General features: G+C 38.8%; 1 protein-coding gene across 3 annotated transcripts; it reads left to right on the top strand.

Moving 5' to 3' along the window:
* The first annotated feature begins 1,285 nt into the window (after nt 1–1,285).
* On the top strand, nt 1,286–14,888 carry LOC112841657 (arachidonate 15-lipoxygenase B). Of its 3 annotated transcripts, none has more exons than XM_019357305.2 (15): nt 1,286–1,331; nt 1,556–1,706; nt 1,920–2,118; nt 2,280–2,361; nt 3,696–3,818; nt 3,907–3,941; nt 4,321–4,487; nt 4,650–4,793; nt 10,561–10,764; nt 10,969–11,055; nt 11,140–11,309; nt 12,595–12,716; nt 12,840–12,940; nt 14,268–14,438; nt 14,546–14,888. In XM_019357305.2, exons 2-15 carry the CDS (start codon nt 1,563–1,565, stop codon nt 14,723–14,725), a joined length of 1,929 nt encoding a protein of 642 aa, XP_019212850.1. In that variant the 5' UTR covers nt 1,286–1,331; nt 1,556–1,562; the 3' UTR covers nt 14,726–14,888. The 3 variants fall into 3 exon arrangements, with proteins under 3 accessions (XP_019212850.1, XP_019212848.1, XP_019212851.1); XM_019357303.2 differs by having other exon boundaries at nt 3,907–4,010; XM_019357306.1 differs by having other exon boundaries at nt 3,907–4,010; nt 14,523–14,623.
* The last annotated feature ends 421 nt before the right edge of the window (nt 14,889–15,309 follow it).

Below are 15,309 nucleotides of genomic sequence, written 5' to 3'. Positions count from 1 at the left end.
AAAAACAGCTGAGAAGAGGGACAGGGGAAAAGGGCAAAAAACAAAAACCAACAGAATAAGCAGACAAAAAATACAAATATCGATCACCTGGATCACCTGTTGAGAAAGAAAAAAGAAAACAAGCAGAAGAAAACGAGAGTAATAGAATAAACAACATCACAATGATATATGGGAATATGACAGTAAATACTAAATATTAAACATTATTGTGCAGGACGTAAGATCGACAGCGCACAGTGTGCTTTGAGGTAGGAGCCAAAAAGGGTGTAGTTTGTGTGTGTGATCACCCGTGTGTACACCTGTGAGCATGGACGTGCTTGTTTTTTAAAAGGTTCCTTCATGTAATGATCTGCTAGAGGGTGTGGGGGGGCACTGCCCCGTTCTCCAGGGCATGAAGCAGGTATGGAGGAGATCAAAACTCCAGACATCCAGAGGCCCCCAGAACACAAGAGACCAAGGAAGACCAACAGAGGGGCAGACGCGCCACTATCCCAGAAAGAGCTGAGGAGAGTCCCAGATGAGGGGTCACTCAGCAGCTGCGGAGCAGAAGCCAGGGGGGTTGCAGTGACGTGCCCGTGAGTTCCGCCGGCAGCCAGCTGTGCCTGAGTGACCGAGTCCCAGGCCGAGAGGCCGAGGGCACCCCACCCCCGAAGTGGCCCGAGCGAGCCCCAGGCTGCAGGCCCCGATAAGCAGCCACCAAGGAGTGAGCCGGTGTGTACCTGGACGCCCATCCCCGGACAGAAAGAACCACCAACGCACCAATGTCTGAGGGCATCTGCCACCGGCAGGGGAAGTGGTGGGGGGAGATAGACCTTTATTAGTCCCACATGTGGGAAATTTGTTAAAGACGGGCATGTCCAGACATGTGAGGTGAATTTACTCATTTGAGTGGCCATTTAACTTCCAGAGTGCACATTTACAATTTGCAGCATGCAAAAATGAGAAGAAGATTTACAGTGAGCTAAGTTCTGGAGTAGTACCTGATGATGTACATGGCGGGGCAGCTCTTGCAAATCCTCAAAATGACCCCTGGAATCACAAGGTTTGTTGTGTACAGAGTCAGTGACATCAAGACATGTTTTCAGCTATTTATGCCGTTGTCACTAAAAAGAATCATCATTAATACGATGAACCTTGAAGGAAAAAAAAGACCAGAAATGCAAAAAATATTGATTTTCAGGTCCCACGGGTTAAACATTTTCCCACCAGAGGTAACGATTGCGTCTCATAGGACACTCCCATAAACTCTATATAAAGACCAAACATCAGTGCTCACTTGTTACATCGGCAGAGTAATTCCTCAGGGGAACTTCTTGGTCTCATTAGCAGAGGTAAGATAGAATGCTTGGATAAGATAGAACGTCTAATGTTACAACTAGACTACAGCTCACGATCATAGAAAAACAGACATTTAAATCGATTTTAGATTTATATATGAAATATATATAAATATATTTATATTTTTTAATTTATTCTATATTTTCCATCAGCCTTTTCATTGTGATATGACAGTATTATAAAGGTGAATGGTTATTACATTTTATCTATGTTCAAGAGTGAAAATGGTTGAGTATGAAGTGACCGTGTTCACTGGCAAACTGGACTTGGCCTCTACGTTTGACGATGTCTACATTAAACTGGTCGGCTCAGACGAGAGCCCCCGAACGCAAATCCCAAGGAAGTGGATACCATCTCTCAAAGACACAGTAAGTTTGAAATCCACATGCGTTTTTAATTGTGTCTCATCCATCCTCAACTTTGGCTAAATGAGATTAAATTATTGATTAAATACTGTGAAACTGAAACATACACTTTCATTTTTTCCATCTTCATAGTAACTGTACTCTAATTGTTGTAAAGTAACAACTAAGTTCTTATCATAAACACCTAAAGCTGAGGTTTTTCTGTCATTACTGCAGGAGTCACACTTAAGTATATCCTGCCCAAAATCCCTTGGAAAGCTGGTGCTGGTAGAGTTACAGAAACAGAACAGGTTTTTTGAAGACTCTTGGCATCCTGCTAAGGTAGAAGTGAAATCCCCTGAGGGACACACCTACCACTTTCCCGTCTACCATTGGATCACTGACAATGAGGTGCACTACATCAGAGAGGGCACAGGTTTGTGGAAATGCTCTAGTCTGACATCCTGTATGCATTTCACTGACAGCAGAAGGTATAAAATAAAGAAAGAAAACAGCTGTAAATAACTGGATTGACAGAATTCAAATTAAATTGTGTTTTACAATAATTTAAAATCCACTGTTTTATTTGATTTTAAGCTCTCACAGTCTTTGAAGACAAATGTTCTGTTGACGGGTACAGTCGGGAGGAGGAGATTAAAAAGCAACAAAAAGTTTATTGGTAAGTAATCAGAGCTTGTGTTTTGACATTAGGATTCTAAAACTAAAGAGCCTGAAATACACGTCCATCTCTGCTCTGATTTATATTCATGACATACGATATAAACCAGGATTTGCTAAAATGTATTAAATGCATGCAATGCTACTTTTTTAGTAGGATATTAAATTATTAATTGACAATGTTTGGCCAATAGTGTACAACTATGGTGAATGTCAGAGGTACATTTGATTTGTTGATGGATTGTTTGGGGTTGGGAACAAATTCAAGCATGAGTTACTTTTCTTCTGGCTACCTCTCCTGCTGATGAGTGAACAGAGATGTCTTGTGAGGTGTCATACCTACTGTGGGTGTGGGTGAGCCTTAGGGGCCAGGCCCTGCCCACTTCAACAGGGGGCCTATCCTGACTGCCCATGAGAAGTATCAAAATAAATAATAAAATAAACAAATGAATGTTTTTCTTCTTTTCTTAAAGGTAAAAGTGATCATAACTGAGCTCTAACCAAACACAACAGCCTATTGACCAGTACCTGTTAAATCTGACTATGACTTAGTTTAGCGGTTGCACAGCAGAGGATGAAGACACCTCATATTTAATTTAGCATTAATATCTTTATAGTGCACACTGCCATACCATATTGTGCAACATGTGTGTGTGTGTGTGTGTGTGTGTGTGTGTGATTGTGTGTGTGTGTCTCAAATCAGCAATATGAGGATGGACCTGTCCATGTAGTGCTCTAAAGGTTAAACCTAAAATTTTTAAATAGAACGTAAATCTGATTGGTAGCCAGTGTAGTGACTTTAAAACAGGAGTTAAACGAGTTCCTTTGTTTGAGTGAGTCAGTAGTCATGGTGCAGAGCTTTGAACAACCTGGAGACAGACTTGTTTAGACAAGTAAACAGACTGTTGTAGTTGTTCAGTCTTGTAGAAACATCTCAAACATCAACGATTGATCTAAGTTTTGAAATGTTTCTCAAGTGAAAAAAACAGGTTGTTACTATTTGAATTAAGTTTTGCTCAAAAAAGACAGATTAATCAAAAATAACACCTACATTTCTGAGGCTACACTCCTGTGAGGAACATAATCTGTTTAATGTCAGACACTGCAGTGTCCAGTGCAACAATCAAAGTTTCAGTTTTGTCTCGGTTTAGCTGTAAATAACTGTTGTTCAATGAGTATGAACAAATTCATGTAAGAAGTTATTGATGAATCACAGATTTGAGCATGAAATAATCATACACATGATTTATGCAGAGACTTGTGCAAACAAACTTCCCCGAATGAGGATCATCCTTACCCCTCCTCTCATCCATTTCATTCTCCATTTCTTCTCAGCTGGGATGTGTATGAAGAAGGAATTCCCCACTGCCTGAAGGCAGATGGTCTTACATCTCTGCCCTATGACATCCGCTTCTCTTTCACTAAGTATGCAGAGATAACCTACACTGCAACCACAGGGTGAGTCATATAAATGTATCTATTTATTTACACACCTATTGAAATTATTTAAACGATCTGAAAATGTTACTGTACTTTCCTTTTTCAGATTGATAGAACTGGAACTGATACAAATAGCAGAGTGTAAGAAAAATTTTACTTGCATAGAGGATATTAGCCGCCTGTCACACGTGCATCAGTCAGTCACGTCAGGTAATGAACTATTGTTGTAAGATCATACCACACTTTATAGTGTATGCGTAATGGAATATATTAAACTGCAGAATATCACAATCTGTAGAATTTAAAGTCAGTTTTATTTTCCTGTTTCTAAAATGAGGGCAATACAAGCTGAGAAGGTAAAAGCCCAATGTTTTGAACGCAGTGAAATACAAAAATGTTCTTTTTCCAGACTTTGTTCAAAGTTATTGTAAGAAAGACTTTGTTTTATTTTTAGAATACGTCTGTAAAAACTGAAAGTCAGTTTTATTTTATGATGAAGTAAAATGATGTTTACTTTCAGATTATGTTCAGAAACATTGGAAGGACGATGCTTTCTTTGGCTACCAGTTTCTAAATGGCGTCAACCCCATATTGATCCGACGCTGTACAGCACTGCCAGACAACTTTGGTGTCACTGATGAAATGGTTTTTTCCAATGGTCAACATAATTTGGCAGAGGAAATGAAGGTGATTGTTTAATTCGTATCAAATAAAGTTGACTGAAACATCTAATCTGCATGTTTAGTGAATGATTCCACTGATTCATTCACTTTGCAAATGTAATGTGAAGACTGCATGCAAAGGGACAAAAAAACAAACATTTCTCTATCTTTATGAAACTTTAAACAGAAGGGCAACATCTTCCTGTGTGACTACAAGCTTTTGGATGGAGTGCAGGCAAACACCATCAATGGGAAGCAACAGTTCTTGATGGCTCCACTTGTTCTGCTCCAGAAAACTAATGATGATAAGCTGATGCCAATTGCTATTCAGGTAAGTTTGAGTGAAAAATGTGACCTCATCAGCAGGTTAGTGATAAAAACTGTCAGAATAATTTTTCTGCTTCTACCATTCAGACAGTTAATTCATCCACTTGAGCTTCAAACATTCCACCCACTGAAATGAATTGTTTGTTTGTGTGCGCGTTTGAGTTATATATCATGGTAAAACACGCTTCAGAGAACAGTAACTGATAAATGATCACATCTGTTAAGCAACATATAATGAGCTGTTTGCTTTGCAATAATCATGCCAATAACGCTGAGGGGGGATCAGCATAAAGTGGAAAGATATACAAAATAAACTTTAAACTACCAGATTATTAATTCAGTTCATGAAACGATTTGCGAAATGTTTTTCTTCTTCCGAATGAACTCTTCAGAGCCTAGATTATGCACGGTTTTGAACATGGGTATGGACAGTTGGAGACCTGATGGATGAATAGTCACTACTTTTATACTTACAAGTCCACTACCTTGGGTGTATCTGTAATTGGTGCATTGTAATGTAAATTCTTTCTAGGGCAGTTCAGACATTTGCAAAAAACAGGTAGGCACGTTGACATCTGCTAAGACCTTTGCACTCACTGTTTCATGACAAAATTTTCAGTTGGACCCAAGCAGACCTTAGTGGACTTGCAAATTTGGAAAGTGTGATCCGACTGGGATAATAATTTCATATCATGAATTCCCAAAATCATAATACCTTTGCCCTTGGTTTTATCATTTTTTCATGGATTGTTCAAATTTGGAACTGTTTTCTTTCTACTTACCGGCAATGTTCCCTCTAAGCTGCGCACGTGCGCAGTTGCGCACTGCTGGCACGGTCTTTGCGCATAAAAAATCTGCGATGCGCACAAAAAAAAATCTAACCTGAATTGAAATGAAAGTAAATACGTTAACAATTCTGTTTTGCAGTGTTAGTCAGTAAGTGACTGGCTGCTCCAGTATGGGATTAGAACAATGCCACCTTATCCCATAGTCCAGCCAATAATGCGATTCATATTCGTATATACACAGCCAATCAACGTTGTTGACAGGCTATGACAGCGTCCTTATGTGCCGACACCGGTGTTTTAGCTAGCAAAGCGGCGTGGCTGATGAGGAGTGAAGCCACGTTAATAACAATGTGTACAACCATTGGAGATGTGAGCAGGTCAGATGGAAAAATTGTCAGAAAAAGTGTGGACTTTATACCAGTTTTTAAATTGTGTTGATAGGCCACGTAAAACATAGTTATGATAAAATATATGCAATGTTTGGTTTTCTTTCTGAATGCTATCGTTGTTTATATTTACTGCGGGAAGAAACGGTAAAAACAGCGTTTTATAAGGAAAGCGCTCTCCACCTGTGAGAAAAGCCAAAACCAAAAAAAAACCCCACCCTTTCCTATTGGTCGAAAAATGCACCATGTCGACCAATCAGAAAATGATATAGCAACATGGCATTTAGTTGTTTAGGGAGGGGGACGTTTTAGGAGTGACGGCGGTGTTTTGAGATGTGAGAGATTTGCGGTGTTTAGCGCAAATCTTGTGTAGTTAGTGTGTAGTGTAGTCAATAGGTTTGTTGTGTGTGTCAGAACAATGACGCGACTGCTAAATGTAACAGGTGTTACCCAGACCACAGACTCATAATACAAGTCAGAGCAAAAATAAATAAATAAAAAATAAAGTTGTGTTTTCAAAATTGGAGTTCAAGTTATTTTTACTTCCAATAGTATTAACATACTACACAGGTCAGGAACAAGATTTTTTTTTAATTTTCATTGTAAGTGGGCTAAAGCAGTTAATTAAAAGTAGTCTAACATAAATGTAAATGTTTTAATTTGATTATTTTAATAAACCATGTAACTTGGATGGATATGATGCTGGCGTGACCACAGTGCACACGTCTGCTGTTGCTCACAGTGGTCCAGGGGATCGCTCAGGGAGTTTGTGTGTTCGCTCAGACACATGACAAATTAGAGGGAACATTGCTTACCGGTACTTATTTTTCTCTCTTAATCCAAATCTAAATGTAAATTTGTAAACTTTAGCTAGGATATTTCACAACAGGGATGATAATAAAAAAATCTCCCATTGTCTATCCAACCCTTGGCTTCAAATGATAGCTATTAGGGTGCTCAGATGCTCTTCTTTGAATTGGATCTTCGAATAATCCTTCTTGGGTTGATTTAACTTATTGATGTACTTCTAATGCAGCATTGCTTTTGCATTTAGTTTCCCCACAGATACAGGTCCTTCTCAAAAAATTAGCATATTGTGATAAAGTTCATTATTTCCTGTAATGTACTGATAAACATTAGACTTTCATATATTTTAGATTCATTACACACAACTGAAGTAGTTCAAGCCTTTCATTGTTTTAATATTGATGATTTTGGCATACATAACTCATGAAACCCCAAAATTCCTGTCTCAAAAAATTAGCATATGATGAAAAGGTTCTCTAAACGAGCTATTAACCTAATCATCTGAATCAACGAATTAACTCTAAACACCTGCAAAAGATTTCTGAGGCTTTTAAAAAGTCCCAGCCTGGTTCATTACTCAAAACCGCAATCTTACCCATGTAAGACTGCCGACCTGACTGCTGTCCAGAAGGCCATCATTGACACCCTCAAGCAAGAGGGTAAGACAGAAAGAAATTTCTGAATGAATAGGCTGTTCCCAGAGTGCTGTATCAAGGCACCTCTGTGGGAAGGAAAAAGTGTGGCAGAAAACGCTGCACAACGAGAAGAGGTGACCGGACCCTGAGGAAGATTGTGGAGAAGGACCGATTCCAGACCCTGGGGGACCTGCAGAAGAAGTGGACTGAGTCTGGAGTAGAAACATCCAGAGCCACCGTGTACAGGCGTGTGCAGGAAATGGGCTACAGGTGCCGCATTCCCCAGGTCAAGCCACTTTTGAACCAGAAACAGCGGCAGAAGCGCCTGACCTGGGCTACAGAGAAGCAGCACTGGACTGTTGCTCAGTGGTCCAAAGTACTTTTTTCGGATGAAAGCAACTTTTGCATGTCATTCGGAAATTAAGGTGCCAGAGTCTGGAGGAAGACTAGGGAGAGGGAAATGCCAAAATGCCTGAAGTCCAGTGTCAAGTACCCACAGTCAGTGATGGTCTGGGGTGCCATGTCAGCTGCTGTTGGTCCACTGTGTTTTATCAAGGGCAGGGTCAATGCAGCTAGCTATCAGGAGATTTTGGAGCACTTCATGCTTCCATCTGCTGAAAAGCTTTATGGAGATGAAGATTTCATTTTTCAGCACGACCTGGCACCTGCTCACAGTGCCAAAGCCACTGGTAAATGGTTTACTGAACATGGTATTACTGTGCTCAATTGGCCTGCCAACTCTCCTGACCTGAGCCCCATAGAGAATCTGTGGGATATTGTGAAGAGAAAGTTGAGAGACGCAAGACCCAACACTCTGGATGAGCTTAAGGCCGCTATCGAAGCATCCTGGGCCTCCATAACACCTCAGCAGTGCCACAGGCTGATTGCCTCCATGCCACGCCGCATTGAAGCAGTCATTTCTGCAAAAGGATTCCCGACCAAGTATTGAGTGCATAACTGAACATAATTATTTGAAGGTTGACTTTTTTTGTATTAAAAACACTTTTCTTTTATTGGTCGGATGAAATATGCTAATTTTTTGAGACAGGAATTTTGGGTTTTCATGAGTTATGTATGCCAAAATCATCAATATTAAAACTATGAAAGGATTGAACTACTTCAGTTGTGTGTAATGAATCTAAAATATATCAAAGCCTAATGTTTATCAGTACATTACAGGAAAAAATGAACTTTATCACAATATGCTAATTTTTTGAGAAGGACCTGTACAGCTGTGATAAAGAGAGTTTTCAAACAACTCTATGCAATTGTTTGAAAAACTAGTACAACTAGTACTAGAACAAGTAGCACCCAGGAGCTGATAATTTAATTAAAGTTTTATTTATACAGTGCCAAATCACATCAACAGTTGCGTTAAGGTGCTTTATATTGTAAGGTAAACACACTACAAGACAGAGAAAACACCCACAATCAGATGACCATCTATGAGTAAGCACTTTGGTGATGAACAGAAAGAAAAATTACCTTTTATTAGGAAGAAACCTCCAACAGAACCAGGATCCTGCTATCTGCCCCGACTGGTTGAGGATGATGGGAAGGAAGACAGAACAAAGGCTGTGGAAAAGAGCCAGAGATTCTAAATAACTAATGGTAAAATGCAGAGGTGTATCAACACAAAAAGAAATACACAGTGAATAATGGGAATCCCCCAGAAGCCTACATCTATTGCAGCATACCTAAGGGAGGATTCAGGGTCACCTGATCCAGCCCTAACTATATGCTTTAGCAAAAAGGAAAGTTTTAAGCCCACCATATATTTGGGACCATGAGGCCCATCTGATTATAAGGCACACTGTCGATGAACGGGTCTGTTTTCATACATAAGGCGCACCAGATTATAAGGTGCATTAAGCGAAACAAAACAGATAAGTCAAACTTTACTCAACTCATTCTTCTTGCTTCCTCCACTTCCGTACCATTGATTCATTAATGTTGAATTCTCTCACAGCTGCTCTCTTCCCATGTTGTTGCAGTATATTAATGACTACCCTCGTATTGTAGATGGATTATGTCAGTTGTTCTCCTGACTCAAGTTTGGTCCATTTACGGCATCGTGCCATGCGATTGCATTTCTCCCTAACCATCGGGAACCCTCCCGTTAACTTTTATTGAGTGGAAAAAAGTTAGCGTTCATCCTCCAGCTTCACTGTGTTTATGTTATGATAACATAGCTGTGTCGCTAGCAATCACGTAGCACATCATTACCAGCTAGTCCAACTTCAGAAACCCCACAGAAGTCACTGTCGTTTAGTTTTCTGTCTTCATTTATGTTGGAAGTGTTAGCAGAGCTGTAAGCTTTGATTTTTTCAGAACTCTCTCAGTCAGAACATGGTATATCATAGTTAGCTCGCTGGTTTCTAGTGGAAACTAGCGAGCTAACTTCTTGCTAACTTCTAACTCCTTTAAATGTAATAAATTCTGTTTTCATGGATGCCTGGATGTTAAACTTGATTGTTACACCTGGTAAAGCAGCAATGCTGACCATTTGATTAAAGATGAAAGAATTTATACAGTTTGTTTGACTTTGGGACCTGAAGCGAACGGAGTTTTGGACCCAGATTACGCCGCGAGGCTCCTAACTACAGTAGCCGTAATGCTCTGATAATCCATCAAGTGGTGCGGCTTTGTAGCTTACCAAAGTTGTACTTAAACATTTTTAAGAGATTTTTGTACCACATAAGATTGGTTTGAGGTCAGTAAGCACAACCAGAATTCATACATAAAGCGCACAGGATTATAAGGCGCACTGACAATTTTTGAGAAAAAGAAGGATTTTAAGTGTGCGATTTTTCCTCTTGCCGTATTTCACAAGAATAATAATAGAATAGTCAGAAGCATCAGCAGAACACAACAGCGAGTACAAAGATATCTTTTGGTGACACCCCCTTTTAACCTTGAAAATTTTTACTGAAATAAGATACACTTAATAATCATTCCAGACAAGTCTTCTTGTTGCCCAGATATCCACTTTCAAACAAAAACTCTCAAAACATTCATTCATATATGACATTTGGGCATAAAACAAACTGTAAATAAGCAACATTTAACTTAAAAACCTTTGATGGTTATTGGTCAGTATTGATAACAGATCAAAGGCGGTAAATTTAAAAAACATGTTGTTTCTCCTACTGCAGCTGAAGCAGAAACCAGCAGAGGACAACCTGATCTTTCTTCCTACTGATTCAGAATACGACTGGTTGTTGGCCAAGATCTTTGTGAGAAGTGCAAACTTCAACCTTTATGAACTTAATGCTCACCTGCTGCGCACTCACCTGCTGGCTGAGGTTTTTGCAATGTCAGTGTTCCGTAACTTGCCCATGGTTCACCCTCTGTACAAGGTAACTCAGGCTTATATTTATAAGATTTTACACACAGCTAATTGTTAGAACGATTTAAGACTTTTGATGTTAATATAAGTCTTTTATTTTCTTCTTTGTTGTACATCAGTGAAACAGCAAACACAACAAACACATGAGTGTAAAACATCAAATAAGAAAGCAAAAAGTAATGCTTTTAATAATTATTTTCTTTTATCCCACTAGCTCCTCATACCTCACACTCGCTACACTCTAAACATCAACTTCTTAGCTCGGAAACTGCTAATATCTAAGAATGGAGTTTTCACTCAGGTATGAAAAGACCAACCAACCAAAAAACCTTTTTTTTTTAATCGTCTCAAGTATTTGTCTGTCACTGAGATTTGACTGTTCTAGTTTACAGCTTCTGGTGGAGAGGGTGTTTTCACAATCCTGAAGAAATCACTGTCCTCGCTGACCTACAGCTCCCTCTGTATCCCCGATGATATCGCGGAGCGTGGGCTGAAAGATGTGCCAAACTTCCACTACAGGGATGATGGACTGAAGCTCTGGGACATCATACACAGGTTCTATTGCCACTTTATCTGACAACAAACAATATGACAAATTAAACTATCATCATCAGTTTTTAAAGTTCCGTCCAAGATCAAGACCCTCGTAAGGCCTTGGATTTTGTTTCGAGTCAGACACTTAATGTGGGTTTTTTTTTTTTTGAGTGAAGGTTTGCCGTCATTGGAATTTAAGAATTTCGAAGCTAAGACAAAAGTAAAAACATCCACACATTCATGTTGCAGTTCTGGCTTCCTGCCTCTCCTATTACTCACTCCTCTAATACCACTGTTTACCTCTCAGTAGTTACTAATAAACGGGGTAATGTGACATTAACACAGTCCAAGTTAGTGGATGAATGGTACTTTAGCCAAGAGAAGACATTTGTGCCCTGCATGGGAAGGGAGTAACCTATTCTACTTTATTTAAAAATAGGTCACTAAAGTTTGGGTTTGATATTTAAGTGGAATAATGTATGGCCAGTGACGATCACCAAAAATATTACATATTACATGTATTGATTTCTTTGGTCAGTAATTTACGATCTCAATTCTAATACACTTTGTCCTCTATTGGATTTACTTGGCTGTAGATCTAACTTTTAATATCATTTAAGCTCAAACTGGTGTCCTCGTAGTGTTTCATTTATTCTTCTTATAATCTTGCTCTCTCACATAGGATTAACAGCCACAAAACATTTAAAAGTAAAAATAATGTTCTACTTAAAACTTTGCAATACTTGTCATAAGGTTCATGCTGACGGCCATCAAAAATGTCAGATTGTCTATTAAACTATATGTCTGTGAGAGTTGAGGGCTATATTTATCATTCTTAATATTGCTTTCACAAAGGGATGATGGAATGAACTTAGAATACAAAACTCTAAAGATTGTCCCACCTGTTAAAGAGAGGACAGGGTACATACAGACACATATACAGCGTTTTGAAAAGTCTTTGCCTTCTTCTTTAATTTCTAGTTGTTTGCATATTTTTCACACTCAAATATTTCACATGAAGTGAAAAAGTCCTGTGTGCCTTATGCATACATGTAACTATTGTTTTACGCTTTTTGACACAGACTCCCAACATCTCTGATCTTTCCTGACTCTTACTCCCTCCACACCTCACAATGGTTAAGAAATGAAGAAAGCACATTATTTAAAAAAGAAACATAATGACTGACAAAGTGGAAATAAGTTTAATGTATATTTTTGATAATAATATGTTATGCATTATAGGTGTTTAAATATTGTATTAATAAAATCTAATGTGTTTGACTGACTGTGTTTTTGGTTGTCAAAGATTTGTGAAGGGCACACTCAGCTTCTACTACAAGACTGATGGTGAGGTCGAGCAAGACTCTGAACTGCAGGCCTGGATTAAGGACATTTTTCAATATGGATTCCTTTCACTAGAAAGCACTGGTGAGCTCTTAATAAAGTGTCAGTTTTCATGATGATAATCTGTAAATTGTACATTAACGTATTCCATCTTAAAGTTACTTTCTGTGTATTGATGTGATTCAGTTTATTCTTTATGATCATCAGGAATTCCACAGAAATTCACCACTGTGGATGAGATGGTCAAGTTTGTCACCATGGTGATCTTCACTTGCTCTGCTCAGCACTCAGCTGTCAACTCTGGACAGGTGAAGCCTTCTATTTTACCCAGATTACCAATCTAGTGTTCTGATCAAATTCTGTAATGTTCTCTCAGGTACAAGAAAAAGGTGCAGGATGCATCGTCTTCTTGTAGCTGATCCCTGTAGGACTGGCCACTGTGTCTCATTTGCCTCCATGTCACCCCGTCCCTCACATCCTTCAGTTAAGCAATTTGGAGACAGTTAGAATACACTCAGTTCTAATTGTGTCTCTCCTGCAGGAATGGATCTGTTATGAACAGACAAACTGTGCTAAAAAATGAGCGTTATCAAGACACTAAAAAAAAACCCCATAAGCAATAATGTTTAATGCTGTCTGTGATCATAATACCTCGTTAACAGCCATGCAATCCCATTGCCCTGGTTGCTTTTACAAAAAATCTAGTGTGACATGTCTTTGGTCGCTGTAGAAAACAAATGCTGTAGGAAATAAAGGCTTTGATAACTTTGCGTCAAATGTCATTATATGTTTCCACCTTAGTCAGTGAAATCAGAATGTCACCTGTAACTTTGGGAAGCGAAATACTCAACAAAACACCTGAGCGTATGTCACCTAATCTCTGAAGTGTTGCATGCACGCTCTCCCATCAGACTCTAGTAATAAGTGATAGCATCAGCCAACACGCCATCAGGCTCAGCATGCTCATAAAGGCAGCTGTAAACCTTTGAACAGGTGGTCAGGACGTTAATTCCAGCCTCGCTTGCTCTCTTTGAAGCAGGTACGAGTGATTCTTCTATTTGCTTTGACCTCGAATAGTTACTGAACTTATTTGCTTAGTGAGTCTCCCCTCTGCTTGGCCAAAAGCTCAGAACACAATTCATTACAAAAAAACAAACTTATCATACATGCATCCCAGTCAGTCTTTTACATCTTCATCTTCTCTGTGCTAATGTATTTATATTAGCCTAACCATAGCTCTGTAGTCACCAGGTAATACATTATATGTCAACTAGCCAACTTTACTACAGCTTTCTGACTTAGCTTTTCATCTTCAGTCACATCAAGGTTTTATCAGTGCTATATGTTTTAGTTTTGCAGAAATACCTTGGTAAGAACATGGTACATCATCCTTCAATGGAAACTAGTTAGCTTCCTGCTAATGTCTAACTGAGCTAAACCTCATAAACCCTCGTACATGGATACCTGATTTTAAGCTTTATTTTAGCTTCTGGGAAAACAGAAGGAATTTGGAACATAAACACTAAGAACTGCATTGATTGTTGACCTGAAGGAGCCTTTTTTTCCCCTTGGATACAATAATGGTGTCAGCCTGTAAAGATTATTAATGACTTATCGATTAATTCTTCAATGCAGTATGATTTTGGTGCCTGGATGCCCAACAGTCCTACCTCCTTGCAGCTTCCTCCACCAACAAAAAAGGGGATAGCAACTGAGAAAACAATGCTGGACTGCTTCCCCAGTGTTAACACAACAGTGCATGGCTTGGCTGTGATGTGGCTACTCAGCAAGCAGTCCTCTGACCGTGTAAGTGTGTTGCAAAAAGCTCTTGAAAAATACAAGACTGTACATTAACAATCTCAAAATGTGAAAAAAATATTTAAATGTCAGTGATGTCATACCAATCTTGTTAGGTCCTTATTGGCCAGTACCCAGAGATGCGTTTCACTGAGGAGTTTCCTCTCCAGAAGATAAAGGAATTTCAGGAAGAGCTCAAAAAGCTGAGTGCAGACATCAAGGCCAGAAACTCAAGTTTGGACCTGCCATATATATACTTGGATCCAGATGTGGTCGAAAACAGTGTGTCCCTGTGAATATTAGAATGCAGCTCCTCCTTCTTCTTCAGATTCAGATTAATAAAAAGAAGCAAAGAGGAAAGCATCTGGTCTGAATCATAACTAGTTCTGATGATTTATCTTTTGTTATTAGTCATCATTTTTAATCTACTTTTTTAGTTTATCAGTGAGTACAAGGAAAGGGAATAGACCCAGAAGTTTTTGAGTGAATATGGTCTGCTTTGGTGTGGGTTTTTTTTTAATTTGTCTCAAAACATGAATTAATCTTCTTTTTTATTTTGCTTGATTACTATTGTAGCATCTCTTTCATCTTTAGAAAGGGGGCGCATGGAAAAGCTTGTGGTCTGATTTATAATTGATTCTAATGATTGAATTTTTCTTTTACAATGTAAATAGAATTTAAATCTGAGTTTTTTTAATGAGAAAGGAAGTAAGGCAAGGCAAGGCAAGTTTATTTATATAGCACAATTCAACAACAAGGTGATTCAAAGTGCTTTACAGAGACACTAAAAAAAATGATTTGAATTTGATTAAAACAAGCAAACAAACAAACAAACAAAACAGTATATAAAATCAAATATCAAAACAGTAGATAAAATCAG

This window comes from Oreochromis niloticus, linkage group LG23 (assembly GCF_001858045.2).
Source record: "Oreochromis niloticus isolate F11D_XX linkage group LG23, O_niloticus_UMD_NMBU, whole genome shotgun sequence".
Classification (NCBI taxonomy): Eukaryota; Metazoa; Chordata; class Actinopteri; order Cichliformes; family Cichlidae; genus Oreochromis; species Oreochromis niloticus.
Note: the sequence above shows the minus strand (reverse complement) of the source record. Positions and strands in the feature narration are given on the sequence as shown.

Bases quoted from the DNA above. Each gene is read 5' to 3' on its own strand.
- LOC112841657 (XM_019357303.2), top strand. From the start codon at position 1,563: ATGGTTGAGTATGAAGTGACCGTGTTCACTGGCAAACTGGACTTGGCC. The intron at 4,011-4,320 runs GTAATGAACTAT...GTTTACTTTCAG, and splicing joins GCATCAGTCAGTCACGTCAG to ATTATGTTCAGAAACATTGG. The intron at 12,941-14,267 runs GTGAAGCCTTCT...TCTTCAATGCAG, and splicing joins CAGCTGTCAACTCTGGACAG to TATGATTTTGGTGCCTGGAT.